The sequence below is a fragment of the Strix aluco genome, chromosome 9 (assembly GCF_031877795.1).
Source record: "Strix aluco isolate bStrAlu1 chromosome 9, bStrAlu1.hap1, whole genome shotgun sequence".
Lineage (NCBI taxonomy): Eukaryota > Metazoa > Chordata > Aves > Strigiformes > Strigidae > Strix > Strix aluco.
The window spans coordinates 16,789,245-16,814,298 of record NC_133939.1 but is presented as its reverse complement, the minus strand read 5'-3'; the positions used below and the strand labels follow the sequence as shown (position 1 = coordinate 16,814,298).

Sequence of the window (25,054 nt, the reverse complement as noted above, 5' to 3'; positions counted from 1 at the left end):
GAATTGTTACAGCCATTACATTAGAGCTCTATGTTAGTATGAGGTAGTCTTAAACCAGTATCTAGGCTTCTTTAAAGAGACTAATTCTGGAATTCTGTGTGTCTTTCCAAGACCACACAGACTAAGATCATGCAGAGCAGAGGCTAAAATAAGTTCTTTAGATTTAAATAATTCTGATGCTGACAAGCATCTTTTTTTTTTTTTTTTTTTTTTTTTTAAACTGTATTAAGTATCCTGGAAGTATACGAGTTCAGGCTTCTGGGGAAGAGGGACCCAAACTAGAGTCCTACCAGCTTGACAGGTGCCTGCAGTGATACTTAAGGGACATGTTCTGTCTGAAGAAATACGAAGGTTAGTATAGCTTTTTCCCTTTTGGTTTGGCAGCCTGAACAGTTGGTACATTTGTCAAGTTAGATCTTCACTTGTTTCATTAAAAACTCCAGGTCTTACTGCTTCTGAGATTGCTGTTTCCTAACCTGTGTTGTATTGAGAGACACATGGATCGATGAAACGGGTACTATGTGTGTTCAATCAAGAATAGTTGGCAAGTGCTGAACAGAAGCATTAAGTTTCTGTAAGCATAGTGTGGTTTTCTGATGCTGTTGTAAGTCTTGTTTCTCTCTGATATTTGTACTGCTCAGGGAGATTTGGAAGTAGGAGCTTTCTTATGATAATAACAAAATTAGTCTAGCTCACTAATTAAAGACCTTAATGCTGTTGATATTTTTATTGTGCACATGGGAGTCATGCGTAAAGATGGGTTGTTGCTAAGTAAACATTCAAACAGAACTTGAAATAAAGGCAATTCATTTTATGTAATGTTTTCATAAGGATGAAACTAGTCACTTACTGGTAACACTTTTGAGTACATGTGATTTTTAAAAAGTTTTGAATTGGTTTCTTTAGATTGTTCTGTTTAAACCTGTCATTTTAACATTTGTATAGTGTCAGGTAGAAGCATCCTGTGCAAGAAGAAAATTTAGGTTTTTGTTTTTCTGTGTTCAGTGAATGCTGATGTGATCTTAAGTATATGGCAGCATTAGATGAAGTCCTGGCAACTGTATGTATCTTGCAGTTTCCCAGTTTACAAATTGTTGCTTTGTATGATCAGCATGGAAATGGGGATCTGACTGCAGGAGCTTAAGCTTGTATGTGATAACACAAGGTACAGACTGATAAACTGGGAGGGAGTATTGATAGATCATTAAGGAGTTAAGGCCATATTCTTCTTATCAACAGCTTGGTCATTGTGTTGATAGATTGGTTTGTGTTTTTCAAATGTTAATCCAACCTTCAATTTGAATCAGAGCAGTAGTTAAATAAGTGGGGATATATGTCTCTTTAGAGCTCAAAAGTAGTTTTCCAAATATTCTGTTCCATAAGTTTCTCCTTATGATAATATACTGTATGTTCATATTTCAGAGAGCTTTATGTTCACAACTGTATTTAAAAAGCCTTTGAGTACAAATAATTGTTTTGAACAAGTAAAACCTTCATTACAGGTAAATCTCTGGATTTCATCAGCAAAATATGTAAGAATGCGTTTTAATTTTACAAGTTTAAATATTGTATTTTGAAGCTCATGGGCAGCAAGATGTGTAAAAAGTTCCATGTTTGTATAAAGATCAAGACAATTTTGCAGTGTAACCAATTTATTTTTTTACAGCCACAAATATATGGCTGAAAGATTTGGATGTTTTATGTAGTCTTCATCAACAATGTCTATAGATGTCATTGCCTGAAGTTATTTAAGCTTTTTCTTCTTTATTGTATCTTTCTGATGGAATCCTTTGTAGATGTGTAGACTATATCTTCCTCTTATTGATTCTTCTATGCCCATGGCACATTAGAACTTATATTTTCTGCATCACAAAAAGCTATTTCTGCAACATTCAAGGACTGCTTGGCTTTTGGCTCTGACTTTATTTGTTGTCATGAAATTGCCATGCATTTGACTGTATTATTTCAGTGAGAAATTATATTATTACAATGCGATTAGAGGTGTGAAAGTAAGATGGATTGTTGATCTGTCGTGCATAGAAAAGGTTGTTTTGTGGGATAGGAACATTCTTGTGTTTGGCAAGAGATGGGACTCTGTTTTGCTTTCCCTTGTGCATTTTTTTTCTTTTTCCTGTGTGGTGTTTAAGTATGTGTTCAGTTGTGCTCTGCCCTATTTCTTCAGACAAGAGACTGTGTACTGTAACACTGACTGGGGGTCAGCTAAAGGAAAACAAAGGGGTTTTTAGGTTCTTCCACCATTGTTATACTTAGGGCTACCCTTGGGTTTGAATGTTCTCGCAAGAAAAACCTAACCTAACTTAGCTAAACAAAGAAGGTGTATTCTTCTTTTCTTATTTGTGGGTTGGTTTTTTTTTTTTTTTAATAGTCTTTGATGATTAAGCAGAATGTTAGAGATTTTTCTTTGGTCCTGCCCCTAATGCTGTACTTGCATGCAGAAGATGACCTACTGTGGCAAATGATGTCTAAGGCTATTTGGTGAAAAATTGTAGGTCATGGCACACAGTGGAAAGAAAAAACTATGCTTATTAGTATGGAAATGCTGTCATCTGTAGTCCTTGGATATTCTACCAAGAAAGAGGTCCTCATGCAAATGAAGTTTATTTTGAGGTTTACTGTGGGCTGAGTTACACATTTTTCTCCAGACATCTTGCCTTAGTTTTGGTTTCATCAATCTGCACATTTATATCCAGATGACTGTCTCAGTATAATTCATGAAGTTACCCATTTCTGAGCTGTAAGTGTGGATGCCAATTTTACACTACATTAAACTTGCTACCTCAAGGGGTGCTTGTCAGGTAAACCAAAGGAAGTAAAAGGGAGATGATGGAAGACTGCTACAGGTCTAAACTTAAGTGAACAGTCATCTCCTAAAGAGGGGAGATCTAACAAGATTTCTCTGGAAGTATTAAATGCTTTTTTACAATACTGTTCAGTACAATTAAAAATAGAAGTGATGGCTAACATTTCATTGGAGCTTTTTGCGAAGGTTTGTTAGTTTATGGTCTAAGGCATAGATGAGGGCAGAGAAATCACAGAGAATGTGTTTTTGATCAAATTCTGTAATGCAATTTATTAAAATCTATAAATACATAAAAGTCTGCAGGGACCCCTGTACTTCTTGAAAAAAGGAAATAAAGTTTGAATCCTTATAGGACTTGATTAAAAAAAAAAAACACATGAAAAATCCCCAACAAATAATTTTAAAAATAATTTCATGTCTTAAACTTGTTAGCACACAACAAAGGAAAACAAATTTTGAGACCATGTCTATATTTATTCCAGTTCTAAGGAAAAAAGCTTTTTTTCTTCAAACTGTGTTGTTAAAGTGTTCACATGTACAGTTGCCTGAAATGCTCTACTGAGGCTCCTCATAACCAAATTGATGCATAGTCCAGATTATTCATCATTTTCTAGAGATAACTGGGGAAACAATAGCAGCTTCCGATTTCATTGTGTGTTGAAGTTGGAGAATATTCATTTATTTCTGTAGCTGTTTATTGCTTTTGGTGGACCATTAGGAGTTTTACTCAGCAGTTAAAGAACATTTCTTTTAACGTGTCAAATAACCTTGAATTTTTAATGTTAGAAAATGAGGATTAAATATCCCATAGCCATTCATTTTGTGGTCTGCTGACACTTCCTTGAAAAAGCTAGTGTAAAGTGCAGATCAGCAAATTCCCTGCTGTTAAGCTTACAACTTCCCTGGGTTTATAATTATGCACAGCTGATTTTAAAATGGGTTTTCACATGCTCATTGGTGCAGTGCGAAAGCACCTTGCAGGAAGTGTTGGGTTTATCTCTATCGGGCCGTGTAATGAGTCCCTTGCTGCAACATCTTGCCCCTCCCCTAAGCAACCAGCACACACTGAGCATAGTGGCTCTGCTGGAGTTGCTTCTGTTTTCATGGAGGAGATAGCAGCCCTTACACTGCAGCAGGTGGAGCTGCCTTGGTGGATCTAACCCTGGGTTCTGGCTGAGAGGATCCGAGTATTACTTTGGGCCACGAGACAGTTGTCACTTCAGGCTGATGCTAACGTAATTAAATATAAAGCTGACTTGAAAAATTTAAAAATGGACACAGGATTTTTTCTTTGCCTTTTTTTAAAAATCTGGTTTCTCACGTGAAGCAAAATTCTTCCTGAAGGATTCAACCTATCTATACAAAGGCTTATTTTTGAACACTATGGACCTAGATTAAATGTCAAAGACAGGCAGCAAGCAGCGCTTACAGAGGCATTTTTCTGGAATCTCAGTCACGGATCGATTGAAGTGCACAGGGTCTGAAAAAATGTCTCCTAGCATAAAAAACTTGGATTGTTTTTCTCCGATGCTATGCCACTGTAAAGTAGCATGTACCAACAACACAATATCTTTAATGTTTGGATGTAAGGTGGGTCTATAAAAGGACTTTCCTGGAAATGTAAGCTGCATTTAATGAATGATTGCCATTATGTCTAATGTAACTGTAACTTAAATTTCTGATTAAATAGTGTGCATTTTGTTCCATGCCTTCCTTGATTATTGGAGCTCTTGATGATTGTGACAGAAGTAATGAATTATCATGCCTACTGTTTAAAGATCCCTTTGAACAACATTTTGGATTTACTGAATGACGCATGTAAAATGTCGTCATTCTCTGTTAATCAGCATTAATCATCATGTAATCAGTTTATTGCACTTGGCTTTCATTTTCTTCAGCTGTAGAGAATTACATACACAGGAGACTTGCACTGAGATGCAGGGCTGGAAATGCCTCTTGACATCATATTGATGGAAGCAATTGTTAGTGGCAGGTTTGGGTTTAACAGTGCCCTTGGGTATTTAGTCATTTTAGGGCTATATCAACTATTTAGGTTTCAGAGTAATAAAACATATCTAATTTGGTAATCCTCAGAATAGTAAACAGAACATATTCAGTGTTGTGTCAAAAACATTTTCTTCAGTAAGATTAATGCACGAGGTGAAGGATTTGATGAGAACACTAAGTACTGGAAAGCCCCCTTGAAATTAAAGAGATATGTGTGTGAAGTTACTTTTGAGACAGATTCAAAAATCTTTCTCTCCAAAACTTATTTTGCATATTTGGTGTTTCCAAGTCAGTGTTCATTATTTTTAACAAAAAATAATTGAACTAGATTTTATAAATTGGGAACAGTTGCGTGTGTGTGCACACATATATGTACATATATGCATGTGTGGTGCATTTTTAGAGAGAGATACATATCATAAAATGTTCATGTTGAAGTAATGTCATCTAGGTTGAGAGGGAGGAGTCTAAATTTTTATGGATCTTTTGATAGTGTGAATGATTCATTATGAAACTTAGTTGAATGCTTCCAGGAGGGAAGAATTTGTCTTGTTTTGAATCCGCTTATCTTTCATGTGTCCAGAGTATTTTTCTATTGAAAGCATGTGTATATTTATTGATGCAATTTGGAAACTATTTGCTATGAAATTAAGATTTCTTTCCTTCTTTTTGTGGAGCTGCACACCCCTTTTTTATTTATAAGACATTCTCATGTTTAAATAATAAACTTGGGAAGAAAGCCATAGAATGAAATGGCTATCTTGGTTTTTAATTTTGCCGGTTGAACTGCAGGGGAGAGATGCTGTTCACTTTAAGACCGAACTAAAAATATCCCGCAAACATCCAGAATCCACTTTGGGCATTTTGTGTCGGATCTGAGCGATGGCGGCATTTTCTGCTGCACTCGCGCGTCCGCGGCTCCTTTTGTCCGTCTGAAGGCATCACCGCCGGCTTACCGCGCCCCGGCCCCCTGCGCGGGGCTGCGCGGCGCTGCGCGGGGCCCGCCCGGCGGAGGGCGCTGCTGGGGCCGGGCCGGGCCGGGGGGAGCACCTCCTACAAACCCTCACCGGCAGAAAATCTTTGATTCTCTTTTTATAATGTTGTCTGGCTGTACGCTAGTAAGAAGTGTACCTTGCAGACCAGAGAGGTTTCTTGAGCGTAATTAATTTAGCAGTGTTGAGTTGTAAAATATCTCAGACTATTTATGCACAGGCTTTAATTATCTTCAAATAAACATATTGCTGTTAACACAGAGTGGGTGCTCTATACTATCTACATCCCAAATGAACTGAAGAATTTAGGTTTAAATAGTTGTGACCTGCTCGTAGTGCAGATAGAATTTGCACCAGGCACTTGTTAATTTTTGAAGAAAAGTTGCAGCGTTGTACTGCACTAAAAATAAAATACTCTTGTCCTCTGATTAGATAGTTTGAATACTGAAAGAGTCAATGTGACTGTGAAACAATAATACAGGATAACCTGTTCAGTCCTTTACATAAAGAAACAATTCATCTCATACAAGTAATCCTATGGAATAGTGTTTTACATTTTCCTTTACTATTTTTTGACCACATATGAAAAGAACATTCATAATCAGACTGTTTTTCCTTTGTTTTCTTTTCCTCAGCATTCTGGAACAGGTGAACTTCACTGTGAATATTTCTGGTGTTTTTGTAAACGTATATATGTATGGGAAATTGTTGTGTCATTTCTGGATATCCATGACATGAAGCATTACATAAATACATTCAATACTAGCTGTGCATTTTGACATATGATGGAACACTGTGACCTAAATAAACACATTATAAGCAGTTTTATTCAAGAGACAATGTCAAACTGAAACTGTCCAAGGGGGGTGAAATGCCCTTTTTGTGTTAGCTCTAATTATTAAAAGAAAACTTAGTGCTTTTATTTAAGAAGGAAGCAGTTAAGTTACTCAAAGTACTGAACTTTGTTTAAAGAAAACAAACCCAAAGATCAAAACACCTGTTCTAATGTTTCAAGTCATTCAGTTTGTTATATGTTGAGACCTAAATTGAAAGTAATACTGAATGTCCTATTCCATGATCAGTGAAGAAGTTCTGAAAATACACAAACACATACCTTCTTTTCTTATATTACTGGACTTTCACAGGCTTTCAGCTTTTCAGTCTGAACTGCTGTTGGCTTGCAAAGGGACTATTTGGCTTTCGTAATTTTCTTGTTTTTTACAAAGGAAGGCTTTCAAGTTAACTTCAGTACTGCAGAAGTGGAGCATACCTTTTGTTTTGCATTCTTCTCTTTTCCTCTGTGAAGGCAGTTATTTTCCTAAGCACCAATTTCTGGTTTAGTGCTTTCACTAGAGGACAGGGAACTTTTGCACAACATACATGAGCATCTTAATATACTGTTCATTTTGAATTAGTTCTGTTTTAGCAAGATTATGCAAATTTTGACTGCATTGTTGCTTTTGTTGTTAGAGTTGTTGGAGCTTCTTTTCTGCTGAATGGTATCTGGATGTCAGAGTTGTGAAGGTTGGTTTTTGGGGAGATGTGAGGAGAACTGTGGGTATTTAGATTTTTCTACTCATCTGCTTTTGACATATTGCATCCTAGTCCTTCTATGTCAGAGTGGAGATGTTGAACATCAGTGCTTCCCAACATCATCAGTTGCTGGAATGATCTTTTGAAGGGTCCTTTCAGATTTAGTTTAACTTCTAAAGTGGAGCAGTGACTGAACAAGGACAAGTAAACTTGGGGAGTCAGGTGCAAATGGTCTAAAGCCACTTTGTTTTATTATGCTGCCTGCTCATACTGCATCAGAGAAGGTCTGACCTTTTGAGCTTCTATATGTTGGAATCAAATGATCAAATGATTAGATTTACTTAAGTCCTCACTTATTCATAACCTCTTTCAAAACATTGGTTGGACTTTCACAGTGAAAATAAAAATTTAGGGACAGACTGTAAAAGTCAGGCTGTGTGTTTTCTTGGGTTTTGTTTGTAGTTTTTGTTGTTTGAAGTGTGCAGTAATTTGGGAGCATATTGCTGTGTGGGGAGGGTTAAAGGAAATGAGTATAGGAATGTCAGCTTGTCAACTTTATTGTTTTTTAAGCACCCTTTCACTCTTACCTTAAAGCTGTTTAGCACTGATTTTTTTTGTGTGTAGAGAAGATACATTACTGTGCTTTCAAATTTGTTTTTACATAAGGTAATGGATTGATGTGTATGTCTAATATGAATTGGATTGATACGCATCCCATTTTGAAGAGAACTGTAGTTACTGCTGCCTTGCATTTTGTCATTAAGTTATCTGGTAGCTAAGGACAGTCGTGTGTAACTAATTTTCTGTCCATAAACATGGCATTCTGTATGGCTTGAATCTCTGGAGTAACAGCATTGTATGCTGTTGTGGATATGGGTCACCAGTTTAGGGCATGGGATTGCTTAAGTGTTCTTTAAATAATTTCCTTTCATTTCTGTTTTAGTAAGATTTTTCATTAGAGGATCTTTAAAAAAAAATATAAACCCACAGTTTAATTACCTCTAGAGGGTAGATGACGTATGAGAATATCTTTGAAGTATCTTCTTTTTAAAACACAGATGAGATCTTAGGCAGTCTGAAGTGAACTTTTTTTTAGAATGAGTTTCCTAAAGCTTTTCTGTGCTTTTTCTGTGAACCAGGTGATCTGTATTCAGAAAAATGGTGCTATGAAATGTCTGTAGAATCCTTGATTGTCCTGTAGATTGTTACAGATACTTTGTTCGTCCTTATTTTTGTCCAGCTCTGCTAGGCCTGGGAATTGAAGCAGGGAGGCTGTGGGCCTGAACAATTAACATAATGAATGATTTCACTGTGGTGAATTTGGACCATCTTCTCAGGTAAACTAGCACTGGTTTATTAAAGTTAAATGTGTTTTTCAGTAGTTTTCACCAGTAAGTAATTTAGTCCGTAGCGTTTGGTGACAGTTCAGAACTCATTAAAGGTATAATCTAGCCTGAAGAAATCTTAACTATGTTGCCTCAGAAGAGAAATGTTTCTAATTAATCTTGACCCACCTGTATACCTGCAGTTGAATCCTTTGGGGCAGGATCTCCATCAGAACTGTGTTAAATGTTTTGCACTTGGTTGTTTTGGACTTTAAATTATGATTATAAATTACACAGGAGTTCATAAAGCTTCTTAAAAAATAGTTAGCTTGGCTACTAACAAATTGAGTGCTGGGAAACTTCCAAGATGTGCAGCTGAGGCAGTCTGTCTGCAAGTTCAGAGCTGCTTTGCCACACCTGCCTTTTTTTCTTTCCTTTGATTTCTCTTGCCTGTTGTTTGGCTGGCTCTTCTAAACTAGGGTCTCCTTGGAGCCTAGATTTGGGTGCAGGTTTGGATTCTCTTGGTTGTAAGCAGAGAAATGGTCTGGTAGCCACTATGAGATGGGTTGGTGTTACCTGCTTTTCTTCCTATTATGCCAGCATTGCTGCGTGTCTCATTTTGTTGTGAGATATTTTAGGGAATTAAAGAAAATTTAATATTGCTGGAAGAGGGAACAAACATTCTGCTAAATTAGTTTGCTAAGCTTGCACACCATCTTAAGTCAGATGTTTACTAGCAGCAAGGGACAGGGAGACATAGTTGTACAGCTCGACCAAGAGGGATTGAATGGGTCTTGCTCCTTTGGACGGTAGCTGCCATCTGAGTGAGCCAGGCTGTATTGTGAAATGGTATCTTTAGACTCCTACAGAAAGTAACCTGCGTGGGATTTTGCTTCATATGTAGCAGCGAATTAGGTTGGTATGGCGGAAACAGTTGACTGAGTTCTTGTTCAGGGGATGGCAGCTCCTGGGAGAGGAAAGGAATGGACAGTTTTGAATGGTGGCTCTTTGATGGTGCCAGATCACTTGAATGCTCTACCTCAGTCAAGAGGCATAGTATTTCAGAGGTGATGCTCCGTGGTACAGTAGTACAAAACACTTCCACTTCGATGAAGAATTAGCTGTTAGAAGATACAGTAATTTCCTTTACTTGAAACACTGTGCTTGAAAGTAATTTCTGCAAAGGGCAAGGATAGTGTGGTACCTTTCAGAATAAGAAGTATTGTGGATATTATATTTTTATGCACTGCATGTCCTTGTCTTCTGTTTGCACTTTGAAACATAATCCTGTAAGTCTTTCAGTTGGTGTATTTTAAACATGGATTCTGGAGGGGTTTTTTTGTAGTTTCAAGGTGAGAAATATTTTGCAAACAGTAAAGTCAATCTTTAATTTTGCATCAAAATCCAATTAGCAGTTCACATTTAAAATGTTTTTTTGAGAAGCTTATAGCCCTTGTCAGTGCCTCGTATGGGAGAGAATCATTTACCACAACATTTTTTCGTTTTAATCTAAATAATGGCATACTGATCTATTAAAACTTCGTACACACGAAGTTACTATAAGCACTGATAGACTTTATAATGTAAATGTATGTTTCTTAGTGAAATCTAGGGCCTGTTTACACTCAGGCATGTCCAAATACCTGTTCCTAATAAATGTTGTCTGGTTTGAGGAAGAAAATCAAGGTAATTCTGTGCTTTGCCTAAAGGTACCGACTGTTCTGTAAAGGAAGTTAATTTTAGTTGACCTGTGACTATTTTTTTTTTTTTTTTTGGTAATTAAACTGGAATGATCCACTTCGAGATTTCCACAGGGTCTTGTCTGAGATGATCTGGGAACTTAATCCACTTTCAGGTCCCATTTTCCTGCATTTCATAGTCAAATTGAAGCTTCAGATCTGGCAGGAACGGTTTGGATCACAAGTCCAGCCAAATATTGCTTTTACCAGCAGAGCAGGCTCCTTTTAAGCTAGCAGAATTCCTACTTTTTCTGATGTTGTGAGATATTTTCTATCCTTCTTGAAGCTTTAATGTTTATTTTCTCTAACTTCCAATGTGATCTTATTTATGCTCTGATAATGTTCACTTGTATTTTTGCCCAATACTGTTCTTTAAATGATAATTCTTCCCTGTTTCTGATGTTTAACATGGCTGCTCTAGAGACTTATTGTCAACTCCTTTCAGGGTTTTGTTTTGTTAAGTTAAAAACAAGTCAATCTCAGAAAATAGATGAATGGCAGGAGTCAGCCTGAGCAATCTAGCATCTCACTGCTGCAGGGAAAGCAAAAGGACTTTTATCTTCTGCTAGTACTGAGCTATTAAGTTGGCTTGGTCATCTTATGAAACCTCTCAGCTAAAGATGTGAAAAATTAGGGCTTTTTGCGTAACCATTGCAGTTTTTCACAACTACCATCATTCACCTTGTCTCCTTTGCCATCCAGCAAAGGAGAAGGTATGGAAGTGTTTGGAGGTTGGTTGTTGTAAAAACAGAAGTCTTAATGCTCTTGCTTTTCTCTTTGGAATTATTTTTTCTGCCTTGTGCTTTTCTCTGCTAATCATTGGTATTTTTAGAGAAAATATAGTTGTATTGCTTCTACTTTGTAATTTCTAATTCTTCAAAAGTGTAACTTCTCTCATATAGTAGACCTTGATCTCATATGTTCTCAACAATGAATGGTTGAATTGAGTAGGGTGGATAAAGATTTTTTTTTTTTAACTTTATTTTTTAAGTACAAAAATAAATCAGGGTTATAACTTCAAAGCTCTCTGACATCTCACCAGTTACAGGCTAAAAGAAACTGTGCATCTTCAGTGTCTGCCTGTACGCGTGTGGTTGGGTGTGGGTTCGTTGCTGTTGCTTTGGGGTTTGGAGGGAGGGGTGGGGATGGTGTGCTGTAGGGCAGGCTGTGACTGGATATAGTGCAGTGGGTGATGGAAATGTAAAGCCACAAGTATTCCTTCTAAGTTAGTAAGGGAACTTAGCTTGTCTCCCAAGGAATCTTAGTGTTGGCAGAACAATGTGGCATATGGAAGAGAAGAGCAAACAAATCCTTTCAGCACAAGCCAGTTATGTGACTTCAGGTGCCCCATTGAACCACTTCTTTGCTGGCAAAACTGCAGTATTGCTATATGATGAGTCTACAGAAGGCAGAGTAGACTGATGTATGGCTTCCAGAAGAGAGAGATCCTGTCCTTGATTTCCTCTCTCCTTTTGCACTGTCTCTGGTATTCTTTGAGTCCCTGCCTGAATCAGGATCAGTAATCCAGTACAAGTCTAACCCCCTGCAGGAGAAGAAAGTGGTCAATTTTCTGCTGATTTGAGTGCCAGAACCAAAGAAAGGAAGCGGATATGGTGTCATCCCCAAGGTTTGGGCGACAGGGAAGAGCAAGATGTTCCTGTTAAGAGTTTAGCTGTCCTATTTGACCATGCTTAGGGATTGGCTTTTGCTGAATAGACAAAAAATTAAGTCTTCCTGTAAGACAAGCACTCAGAGTTGGGTGGGCAGGAAATGAATGGGTTAAGCATTACAGCAGCTGGTAACTGATGGATCATTTCAAGCAGTTTCTTTGTAGTTTATCCTGTAGACTTTATAACTTTCTAATATTGCAGGACTTTTCTGTGAAGGGCATGGAACTTTGTGGTAGCCTAAAATCATACTTGCATGTAACTGTTAAAAGCGTTAGTTATCATACACTGTTTATCAGGTACTGTCTTGGTGTAGTGTTCACATGCTTATACAGATGGGTTGCTCGCAGTGATCTACTGGATTGTGATGTATAAATGACTTACCAAGAACGTGATTACTTTTTACTTAAACTGTAGTGTGCAGATCTTAAAATTCTGTTTAAAAAAACCCAAGGACATGCTTTGTCTGTAAACTAGTAACAACTGTGTGCGTGCTCTGAAGTATACTAGTAGTGTGTGAAAGTGATTGTGGTTATAAAATACTGTGATGCATCTTATGAGCACAGTAAACCCTGCTAGAAAGAAGTTGCTTGACTTCAGCTTTAGTTTTAACTAGCAATAAAATGCATAGACTACCTAAAGTGCCTCAGAACTGGTTGAGACTACAAAGGTGAAGCTGGGGTGAAGCTTATATTTGTGTTTGTAATGTGAGTCCGTGTTAACTTTGGAGTTTGGAGGTGCTGGATGAGCATTTAACTCTTCAGTCTGGAGAACAGGTCAATATTATGTATGCTTCTGATTTCATGAATACCTTTTAGTAGGGATCTGCAGGTGTGGATAGAGCACAGTCTGAGTAGAACACATCCCTGGTGGCTAATAGGTTCTGTTTTTTTAAATTGCATGCAAATTAATAAGACAGAGACTGCATAATGTCTTGTGTTTCTGTTGGAAGATTTACTTGTTGGGGAAGCTTAATCTGTCTAGTAGCAAAACCGCATTTTATTGTTTCATAATGAAGTTAGCAGTAGTGAATTGCTACATTGATACCCTAGTGTAAAAGCTGAAGCCCTTTAGCTGACAGAAAATGCTTTTGGCAGATGTGTTAAATTGGAAGTATGAAAAAAAGCTTTTGAGGCTGATTATTTTTAAAGGAAGGACAAGGTGATAAAGCCAGTTAGTGCTGAGGGTTTCTGCTATTAGTGAATTAGGTAGTGCTAAAGTGTTTATAAGAAAAAAACTAGTCAAGGGAAAAGGGTTTCAGGACGTGTTCCTATATGCAAATAGGCAAAAGAGAATTAGCTAACTTTACAGTAGTTTTAGGTGAGACTAAAAAGGCTGGAACATTTTTAGACAGGATCAGTCTTCAAACTAGTTAATACTAGTTAAAACTTCTGTTTATAGATTTCGTTGCCTTGAAGTCAGCAGTCAGACAAATAACTATTTCAGTCTGACTTAGGCTTTCTGGATAATCTTTTCAATTTCTGTGGTGGACTGATCTTTTTCTATAATTGTTTTCTTCAGAAATACCGCTACCAGGATGAAGATACACCTCCACAGGAACACAGCTCTCCACACATTACCAATGAGGTGACAGGTCCAGAGCTGGTTCATGTATCGGAGAAGAATCTGTCGCAGATTGAGAATGTCCATGGATTTGTTTCCCATTCTCATATTTCTCCAGTAAAGGTAGGCATTAAAAAATTGAGTGAACTGTTTTGATATACTCTTCAGGGATATAATCATTGGGGGAAAGCAATGCATGTGATACACCCGTTTCTGTTTTTTTATGGAACAGTTCGTTTGTAACTGCTCATTTGTAGACATTAAGGCATTGACTTGCTTCCACACATTCTGACTAAACATGCATGATAGTAAAATGCCCAGATAACAAATGTAGGGAACTTAAGATCTCAAGTGCTGTTTTGAGGGGCACTACAGTTCCTACTGTCAGTTACATTTTGGGTTTTCTATCAGGATCCTGTAGAATCAATTTCTGGTAAACATTTTAATTGAGAACATATGTGGAAAATGTAATAAGCCAAATGTAATATATATGTGGAGTTTTTCAACATATAGCCCATTATTCTCAAGACAGCTCCAGTAACTTCAAAGCAGATCTAAAAATTAAGAGGACAAACTGAGTGTGAGATTTGGGAGTGGGTTGTAGCAGGCAGTTTTATTTACTGGGTTAGCAGGGAGATGTAGCTTAATCATTTTCTTAATAGCATAATATTTTAGTGTACCAGACTAAGTGGCGTTTTCTATAACACCTCTGAGTCTTTATGGATTGTTTTGAGGAAAAAGGGGAGAAATGATTTGATACTTGTGAGTATTTGGGCTTTAGAATGATGAGATGGGTTTACATTGTGGTAGGCCTATAGCTTGGTATTTTTAGCATGAATTGTTGGTGTGTTGTAGTGTGCTTTGTGACTGAAATGGCAGTGTACTATAACAAGTGCCACTGTATTTTAAGGAAAAAAGTTGGTTTGAACCTAGTTACACTTCCAGATTTTTATTATGAAGAAAAATCTTATTAAATGTATCAGCTCTTTATAATTGACTTGTATGGATTCTATAGTGGAGCCAACAGTAGTGGACAAGTGTGTTTACTAATTGTGTTCCAGCTTTTCTAGGATTTTTAAAATGTGTGTGTTAGTATTGAACACAGTTATTTATTTTTACTTGTAACTCCATAATGAATTCTGTGTGTTTCCATAGTCTTCAGTAGCTAGACAAGCTGAATTGTTTAAGCCCTAATGAATAATCTTTTTCAAGTGGGCCATATTAACCTCTGAAGAGCCTTCTAGAATGCTAATATGAGAGTGGCTAGGACCTCAATCTTTGGTTGCTTATGAAGGTAGACACGCAGCGACACACTTTCACATGTCTAATTCCCTGAATTTATTGATATTCAGAAAGTAATGCAACATATTTTGTGTGCAACTGTTAGAAAAAAAGAAATCCTCTGCCTCTGAGGACTTTGTCAAACCTGTTTATTCACAAGCTTTTCCTAATTCATAATGCAGTTAGTCTTGCATTTCAGAAAGCATAAAGGGATCAAAAAGGCAGAGACAAACTGTAAAACTGTCTGTAGTAAGTCATCAAGTATAATGCATTTCACAATCCAGAAACTCATAGAAATAAAAAATAAAATTCTAGAATGGGTATGTGAGACGGAAAGTCTGTTTCTTGGAACTGATGAAGTGTTATTTCATTGTACTTGAGACTGTTCAAAAGGCTGTAATTACCTTGGTTTCTTTCTGGCTTCCTGGATTTAAGGAAAACCAGACTACTCAGAATATTTCCTGTGTTTGACTTTATTTCAGGTTATTTTTGCAAATAGCCAACTACAGAAATAGAGAAATGAGGATTTGATATTGATAATATTAACATTCTATAGAAGATGACTTAATTTCTTACATCTCTACAGTGCCAGTGATCTCTACCTTACAGAGATCCTACAGGCAGTCTCCACAAACAAGCGAGGCTTGTATTTAGAGTGTAAAGTGGGACCCTTAATTATCTGTAGTTCTATTGAACTACTGTAACTTTCTGTAAAGACACTGATGTAAAACCCAGAACACTTTTACAGAAATAGATATGAATGATTGTACTTTGCTTTCTTCTGCTCGGATGTCATCTAAGCTGAAAATTTTTTAGTTTTCTTGGGGTGTGTTAAATATACAACTCCACACTGTTTTGGAAGAAAGAAACCACTGCTCATTTATGCTGTTATGGAAATAGAGTTAAGCAGTGTATAATTACAAAATATGGTGAGGCCTTTTCAAAATACTTTGTATCTTAGGTCTCTGAGGAGGGTTACTATTCTCTTTTTTAAATTGGTGAGTGCTGGGAAATCACTTGATAGGAAAGAATGTGTATAAGAGAAATATCATCATAAAATTCACATTGCCATTTATACCATACACCTGATTATTTTCAGGTGACTGATTTCAAAGCAATGTATGGTAGAAGTGAAATGTCTCTGAGCTTTGTTCATCTGAAAACTGGGGTCAGTTCTCCAGGTTTCAGTTGTTTACCAGCATTTTGTGGAACTTGTTGGCTGCTGACTTGCGCTTCTCCAGAAGAAGTTAACTTTTTTGCATAAATTGTTCATAACCAGAGTCTGAGGTCTGAAGGTGTTTGGAGAGGAGGGTGCATCCATAGTTTCATAGGCCCTGGGACTGTTTATGGGACATTTTAGAGTTAAATGCCTTTGAGCTCACAATTTCTTTTTGGTCAGGAGATGGTTTGCTAAAGTTATTGGAGTAAATGCTGTTAAAACCTGAACTTAATCATCTCAGAAAAAAGCCAAGGTTGCTACTGTATTATTAGCATAGCTGGTCCTCTCCTCTTTTGGCCTGATGATCTGCAAGACGTTCATAGTTTTGGCATAGCTCATGCTGAACATAAATTTAGCAACAGCAGCTCTGAGTTAGAGTGCTTTGTGTAATTTATTTGGTAGGTTGGCATGATGCACTGTGTAGGGACCAGGTCTTGGCTAATATACAAGATCTTGATTAGTTTGTTCAATAGTACATTTATTTAAGGAAACTAAATGTAATAGAGGAGGTTGTGTTTATTACTCTAATAAAATAATAAGCAAAGTTTGGGGTTTTTTAAAAAATATAAAAGTTAAATACACTTGAAATTTCAAATACAGAATTAGTAGTTTGAAGAACAAATGTAGACAGTGCTTTTACGATCATATGCTGCTTTTTAAGAAATACTGCAGAGGGCGGTAGAACCCGATTTTGAGGAATAGTTTCGTTATAACAAGCCCTTTGCAGTCTAGAGCAGTAATAGAGAACATGAGTACAAGATCGTGAAGTGTGATGCCTGGTTTTAACTAATTTACATTCTGTTCTTGAGAGAAGCTTTCAAATTTTCTAGGGCTTAAAAGTAGCTTTTACAACTTGCTTGGACAGGTGGGTGGCTTTCAAAGAGCAGCTTTCAATGACCAAAAAGACACAAATGTGTATCCCAAATTTTTAGAGGATGAATACGTGACTAATATTTATCAAATATTCCACATTAAGTACTGTAGTAACCCAAGGTGTGGTTTACCTTCTTGACAGAGGGGTGGGCTACCTCAGATTCAGGTTGGATTAAGATGTTGCATGTTTGCAACTAGCATGAAATGACTGATACTAGCTGTACTGATTTAAACATGAGACAGGGCTTACAGGTTTTGTCTTAGGGTGGAGCTTTGTCACTATAAGAAGAAATGTATACTTTATATGTCTTGAGCATCAAGGTAGTAAAATTTGACCCAGGAGATTTGATGTCCTCTGTTCCCTATTTAATACTGTGTAAAGTAGAACTCTAATTCTGTAGAACAGCTTTTTTTAAATGTTTAATGATAGGGAGTCATGAAGAGATAGTAAAAATGGTCAAACTTAAAATCCTTCACAAATACTCTGTCCCAAACATTTTAAAGAATATTTTTGGGTAGGTAGGCAGCTTAGTACCGGAAATTCTTCAGTATGAGGTCTCCAAATTCCTTATAGAAACTTGTGATTACAGTGCAAGGTTCCTTGAGGTATGATATAAAATGGGATCAAATTGAATTGGCTTTGATGTAGTTGAAGCAAGACATTGCTACCAAGTTTGACCACTAGATGGTGATGCTACAAAAGGATTTATTTCAGTTGTAAAACTGAATTGATCTTCTCTATCATACCTTCAGATTGACGTTTTTTGAATTTAATATTTGGTTTTATTAAATAGCTCCAACGAAGTGAAATCTGTCATAGGTATATGATATGATGCCAAACAAGTTTTTAAACTGTGGAGTGGAAGTTTTCCATCAAGGAAAAAAGCTTTGAGTAATAAATTATTACAAAGCTGTAAAAGGAGAGATCATGATGTAATAAGGCAAAAAAAATTAAATTGCAGTACTCTTAATTTAAAGCAAGCTGTCCATGAAAGGGGAAATACTTTATTTATAGCTCTATATTTATGATGTAGCATGGCATTTCAGTATTTCAGTATAGATCCTGATTGGGGTTTGTATATTTTTCTGTATTATATTTGTGTATTATATGTTAGTATTTGGGACTGTTATTTTTCTGGTAGTACAGAAGTGCCAAAGAAAACATGCAATAATTTGTAAACTGCTAAATATATCTTATACTGGAAAGATATACCATGAATAGTGTGATAAATGTTAATCTTGCCCTGTATAAATTCTTAATATCACAATATTCACCACAGTGCCATTATATCCACAATTCCCATTCAAAATTTGCACAAGGCTTTCCTTAGAGAGTTTTCCAAGTATGTGGTAAGTTTATAAATTATATTATGGTGTGGCTGCCTCCAGTAACAGGAAGCTAGACTTACTGATGCAGAAAAGTCTCTTAAATTCTTCTTTCTTTCCTGCTGATCTATCTCTGAGGATTTTTACAGTAACACCAGTCTTCAAAGGGCATGAGAAAAATGCTTGCACTTGGTTTGTTCCTTACATAGCAGACATCGACAGCTGAACATAAATGTTTTAGAATGCTGTACTAGCTTTGTTAGTCTAGTAAGGTATCTAAAATTGCTTATTCTTGCTATTCAGTAAAATTTTAATTAGACTGGCATGTCCATAAGGAACTAAAGGTATTCTACTGGTTGAGTAGTTGGCATCTTTAGAATAGCTTTGTGCAGTCATCAGTGAAATAGCAGAACAATCGGGAATTGTGAGAAATAGGGTGGGGGAGTGGGGGGGAATGTATGTTAATATTCAATTTATGGTTACATAATTACGGACTCTTGTACATACTGCATGCAATACAGTTGGCTACTTTATTGTTCTCCATGTGTTCACAGAAATTATCTCTAAGTGATGCTGGGAAAAGACAATACTGAGCAGATCAGGCAGCATAGTGATTGGCCTTTTTTATTACCAGCTGCCTGTTTGGTCTCATGCAAAGACCTGTCATTCTGGCTGAGTTCTGTTACATTCTGCTAGTGTACTTGAGCTTCAGATAATGCAGTAAAAATCCCTACTTCCCTATACCGAAGACCTTTTTAAAAAGTTTTAGACATGTGGATTAATGCTGCTTGTCCATTTAAAGCACAGTGGTGGAGTCTTTTGTGGTTATATAAACTTAGTGAAGAAAACTGTGATTTTATAATATTATGACATTAAATGCAAATGAGTTACTGTTTTCCTGTCTTTGAGCAGTGAAGTATTTCAAACTAAGGTGACATACTGTTCCCCATTGGGGAAAAAAAGATGAAAGTTTTACCCCCAAGCTTTAACTACAAAGACTCCTTTTGCCAAAGTGAAGCCTCAGGTGCTGGGTCCAAAACTAATCTCACAATGTGTTGAATACCTTTGAACCAGTAGCTTTGCCTCATGTCAGTGCCCCTCTGCTTTATCTGTGTTTACCTAGCTGTGTCAGATCTAAGAGGAAAATAAACTTATTCCGGCTCAGTTTGTATGAGTGTGGAAGTAGTCATTTATTACAATAAAAGCAGTAAACTAGAGCTTACCTTCTTTGGCTCTATGAATCTCTGAACTGTTGGAGCTTGGGATGGTATAGTGGGGAGGGAAGGATTATTCAATGCTTACGCTATTAGCTACTGAGACAGGCAATAGGTTAGTTGGGCATTTTATTTGACCTAGTGCTGTGATTACGTGTGTCATGGTTTGAGCTCAGAGGGCAACTGAGCACCATGCAGCTGCTCATTCACCCCTTCCCCCCACAGCGCTGGGAAGGGGAAAGTAAGCGAAGATGCTGCTCACTTCCCCCTTCCCCCTTCCCCCATCCCAGTGTGGAGGAGGAGGAAAGAAAAAGTTCCAGGAACTTGAGATAAGGACAAGGAGCAATGATGTCATCCTTTAAGGCACAGACAAAACCCAGACTTGTTAGGAGGAGAAAAAAAGAACATAAATTCAATACAGACACTAACAACACCACCACTTAACAGATACCACATCTTGAAAACACATTCCCCCATCCCTCCCTTCTTCCTGGACTCGGCGTTGCTCCTGATATCTCTACCTAGCCCCTGCCCCCAGCAGTGCAGGTCAGTGCTACTGCTTCCTCCAGCTTGGGGGTGGGGTGTGGAACTCCTGGAATCCCTCCCCTGCTCCAGCACGGTCCCCCTCTAACAGGAGAGAGTCCTCCACAAACCAGCTCCAACATGAGTCACTCCCACGGGTGTGTGGGTTACCCCTGCATGTTACAGTCCTCCCAGCACCGAACTACAACCGCGGGGCCTTCTTCCCACAGGGTCCCAGCCTTCTCTGGGCACAGTCACCTGTCCTGGTGTGGGGCCCCCACAGGCTGCAAATCAGTATCTGCTCCACTAGTGACCCCCATGGGTGGTTGTGGGGTGGGGGGTGGCCCTGCCCTCTCATCACTGAATATGGGGGAGTCTCTGCTCTGGCACACCTCCCCCCCTTCTCTTCCTTTCTTCCACTGACCTCGGTGTTTTCTCAGATATTCTCCTTGCAACTTCTTCTCACAACTTCAACCCCTCCTCCCAGGTTTCTCTTCTTAAATACCTTATTGTAGAGGCACAACTAATTGGCCCAGCCTTGGTGCAAAGGTGGGTCTGACTTGGAGCTGGGGAAGCTTCGAGAAGCTTCTACAGGGGGCCACTGCCTTAGCCCCCTCCCCTGCTACCAAAAAACCCCTGCCACTCACTCAAACCAGGACAATGTGCTTGTTGGGTAAGAAGTATGCTCTCTAGCCTTATCTTTCCTCTTGCTTAGAAGTAGTGGCCCCCTGTTTTTGTGCCAGATGCCCCAAACTTTGTGTAGTGTACTCATTGTTTCAGAAGGGTTTCTAATAGTATATATCAGTGTAACCAAACCTACACGATGGGCTTTGTAATCCTAGTACAGCAGTCCGGTTGACTACATGCACTGCAGTTTGTGAAATAAATGTCTTGTGCTCACTTAGTGTATGCCTCCTTTTTTCACATGCTTAGGCATATTTGGAAAAGTATTTCTAGGACCTAATGGTATTTAAGCTTAATGGTTTTAAATTAACTCTGATATGAAACTGCTTATCCATTAGTGCTGCAATGCTGTATAACAGTCTACTTAAACTGACTGGTATCACAGGAATGCAATATGGCAAGGTGATACTCATTCTTAAAATAGCATCCAGAAGGAAAAGGAGAAGTGAGAACTCGCCCTCATTTCTGTACTGGAAAAACATGGTGTGAAACTATTCTAAAGAGCAGAATCAATGATTATGTAGAGAAATTGCAGATGAGAAAGCAATGAAAGCATTGTGAAGAGAAGTTCTGCTGCATGAATCTCTTAGAGCATGTGCATAAAGAGCACCATGTTCATGTAGGTTTCTAGGTTTTCATAGACACCGACAGCAGAATTCTTCAAAAAAGCTTATAGAGAAATTTAAGCTGTCATGGAATAAGAAAAAAGTATCTTGAGATTTGTTTTTTAAAAAAAAAAAAAAACAAAAAAAAAACCAAACTACCACCAAAAGGAAAGTAAAGGCTAAGAAAGAAGATCAGTAATCATGATGGATGGAGGTTACCAGAAGGATCTTGGAAGAACTTTTATTTTCATTGCATCATCTCAGAGGAATGGGAGTTCAGGTTTGTAACAGATTAATGGAATAATCATCTCCAGTACTCAAGTTACAGTCAAAAAGGCAAATGGAGTACAAGGAATATTGGGAGAAGCAAATGGGAATAAAACTGCATTATTTTATCACTCTAGAAATCTGCACTGTTCTGTATCTTGATGAAAAAGGCATAGTAATCTAGAAATGGTTCACAGAAGAGGCATAAGGGTGGTCAGACACAGAGGGCAGCTACTGTATAATGAAAGATGAATCAGTTTGACTCCTCATTTTGGTAAAGAGCTGAGTCAGGAGATAAAACGACAAATAAAACTACAGTCAGTAAGGTTGAGTCACTAAAATTATGCATATGACTAGGGAAGGGTTATTTCTGAAATATCAATTTATTTTTTGAAATATCAGTTTATTTTTTGAAATATCAATTATCAGGTGATAGTCATCTTAGCCCCTAAACACAGCGATCTACAGTCAGTCTCTGACTTTGGAATTCTCTTTCAGCTGCTGATAGTCTTTCAGTTTCTGGCTACACCAGTAAAGGTATTATAGCATACATTGCTTGTCTCTTCTGCCCTTTTTCTCCAACTGGAAGCAAGCACCTTTATTTAACTCTTTCCCATTAATCTATCTGGGAAATAACTGCTTATATAAATGTGCGTGTACACACATGCTTCCTTTGATGCAGGGCAACCTCCTTTCCCTGTGAACCAGAATCTTGTGCTGATAAGCTTAATAGGTTCCCTTCTCTTCATCTCCTCGTGTGTCTTCCCTCGCATTCCCTCAAGTGCTTGCTCAGAAGTCTTTTAGAGCTTGTGGAGCTTCTGTTAAAAGAGATTTCTCTGTTCATTAGGAGAGTTTTTCTGCTCTCACAAAGAAGTGATGGTCTTTATCATTTGAACTATGCATGTTCAAGGTTAGTCAACAGCATGTCGTGGTTTGAGCCCAGAGGGCAACTGGGCACCACGCAGCCACTTGCTCACTCCTCCTTCCTCAGGGATGTGGAGGAGAAGATACAACAAAAGGCTCAGGGGTCAAGACGAGGACAGAGAGGGATGACTCACCTGCTGTGGTCACAGGCAAAAGACAAACTTGATCAGGGAAGAAAAAAGAACATCAGTTTAGTTTGAACACCACCACTAATTTACCAATCAGTAGGACAGTGAGAAATACAGCCCCACCTTAAAAACACTTTCCTCTCCACCCCTCCCTTCTTCCTGGGCTCAGCTTTGCTCCCGATTCCTCTGCCTCCTCCCCTGGAGTGGTGTTGGAAGATGGGGGTTGTGATCAGTTCATCACCCACTGTCTGCTGCTCCTCCCTCCTCAGGGGGAGGACTCCTCGCACTCTTCCCCTGCTCTTGCGTGGGGCCCTCTCATGGGAGACAGACCTCCACTGTGAGTCCTTCCCACACACCGCAGCTCTTCACAAAGTGCTCCAGTGTGGGTCCCTCCTGCGGGTTGTAATCCTCCCAGCAACACACTGCTTCAGTGTGGGCTTCCCTCAGAGTCCTGGCCTTCTCTGGGTGCAGCCACCTGCTCCATTGTGGGGTTCTCCACAGGCTGTAGGTGGGCATCTACTCCACTGGTGACCTTCATGGGCTGCAGGGCACAGCCTGCCCTCTCACTACAGGCTGCCTGTCATGGTCCACTTGGTGGACTCGTGATGGTTTGTTTACTATGATCGTGATGGTTTGTTTACTATGGTCAGACAGTGGAATAGGCTGCCCAGGGAGGTGGTGGAGTCACCATCCCTGGATGTGTTTAAGGGTCATTTAGATGAGATGTTGGGGGATATGGTGTAGGGGAGAACTTTGTAGAGTAGGGCTGATGGTTGGACTCAATGATCCAAAGGGTCTTTTCCAACCTGAATGATTCGATGATTCTGTGATCTCAAAAATGCAAAATTAAGGCGACCACCACCAAAGGGGATTACATCAGTCAAACAGTGAAACTTTATTGTGTTGCCTGTGAAGCGGCACGCAATAGAGATGGGTGAAAGAAAGGGGAAAAGTAAAGTTTAGAGAGAACAGGAGAGGTTATAGCTACCACTGCTGATCTCAAGATGTCCTAATGGTCCTGCGTCCAGCCAGTGCTCTGTTGTTGGTCGTCATGATCCTTGGTGGGGAAGCTTCGAATTTTCATTGCCCAGAAGTCATCTTTTATGCTTAGTAACACACCTTGCTCCTCCTCTGCCTCAGGGATCTCCGCCCTTCTCAAGTGAGGCTACCATGCATGCACGAGGGGGAGTGTCCAAGGCGTGGTCAGTCTTGGTATTATAATGAAACAAAATTCATCTAAAGTTCATGATTTCTTCATCAATGTTATGGCAACAGTTGTGATCCATCTTTTTTGACAGTAGCTATGCGGTCATCTCTAATGGCTCTGGTTAGGCTCAGGTACTGAACAACAATAGCACAGCGCTCTTTGTACCACATGGCTCAGGCACTGAAGAACAGCACTGCACTCCCTGTACCACACAGTTCAGTACTCAGGAGAATAGCACAGCACTTGTTGTGGCACACAGTTCTGTATTCGGGAGCCTTTGCACTGCATTCCCCTCTTAGGATTGGCAACTGTGTTCCAAACAGGCTGCTGTCAGGTACCTTCCTGTCCATGTCCCTGATGACAATGTTGAGACAATGCTGATCTTCTGACTCTTCTGACTCTGCGCCTTCTTTCTTTAATTGGCCTCAGTGTTTGCATGGGTATTTCCCTGACAACTACACCCCCCTCTCAGGTTCCCCTTCTTAAATATGTTATTGTAGAGGTGTGACCACCATTGCTAATTGGCTTGTCCCTGGCCAGAGGCGGGTCTGACTTAGAGCTGGGAGAGTTTTGAGAAGCTTCTCACAGGAGCCGCCTCTGTGGTGCTACCGAAACCCCGCCACACACAAACCCAACACACAGCCAAAGTAACTGCATCTTCCTATTTGCCCTAGTACATTTTTTTGCTTATATTATTTCCTGAATCCTGCTCCTGTCTGAGCACGTAGGTGATATTACCCTGAAGATGAAGATACTGTTTCCATTTAGAAATTAAAGATTGGTTGACAGGTAATTGCAAGATCAGTTATGATTGTGAGAAAGTTGCAGTCTGCTGCCTTTTTCGAAATGGAGACCTTTCTAAAGCTTTATGACATCTTCAGCAGGAAGACAATACTTTTGGAGTTAGGAGCATACCTAGAGTAGTGGAAATTATAAAGAAAATCTTGAACATACTCTCAGAAATACTCATTTTTGGGCTAGCGTCATATTTTGGTGGTCATTCTGGAGAGGAGGTGCTCTACAATCTTTAATTAAAATGCCTTGCCCAACTTCTTGACAGTTACTACTTTTAAACTTCCTGTAAATGAAGAATATACAAATATGTGCAAAGGTGTCAGTTTGTGCCTTATAGTAAGCAGCAGTTGACTGAATCTGCC

General features: G+C 38.7%; 1 protein-coding gene across 13 annotated transcripts in view; it reads left to right on the top strand.

Moving 5' to 3' along the window:
- DLG1 (discs large MAGUK scaffold protein 1) overlaps positions 1-25,054 on the top strand; it is a 169,517-nt gene that overhangs the window by 45,077 nt on the left and 99,386 nt on the right. For 10 of the 13 annotated variants that reach the window (XM_074833888.1, XM_074833872.1, XM_074833874.1 and 7 more), the window contains exon 4: positions 13,606-13,770. In XM_074833888.1, coding sequence (XP_074689989.1) covers positions 13,606-13,770 — 165 coding nt within the window. Of the gene's footprint in view, positions 1-3,911; positions 4,412-13,605; positions 13,771-25,054 lie in introns of those variants that run through there. The other 3 variants (XM_074833879.1, XM_074833881.1, XM_074833884.1) reach the window with 3 other exon arrangements.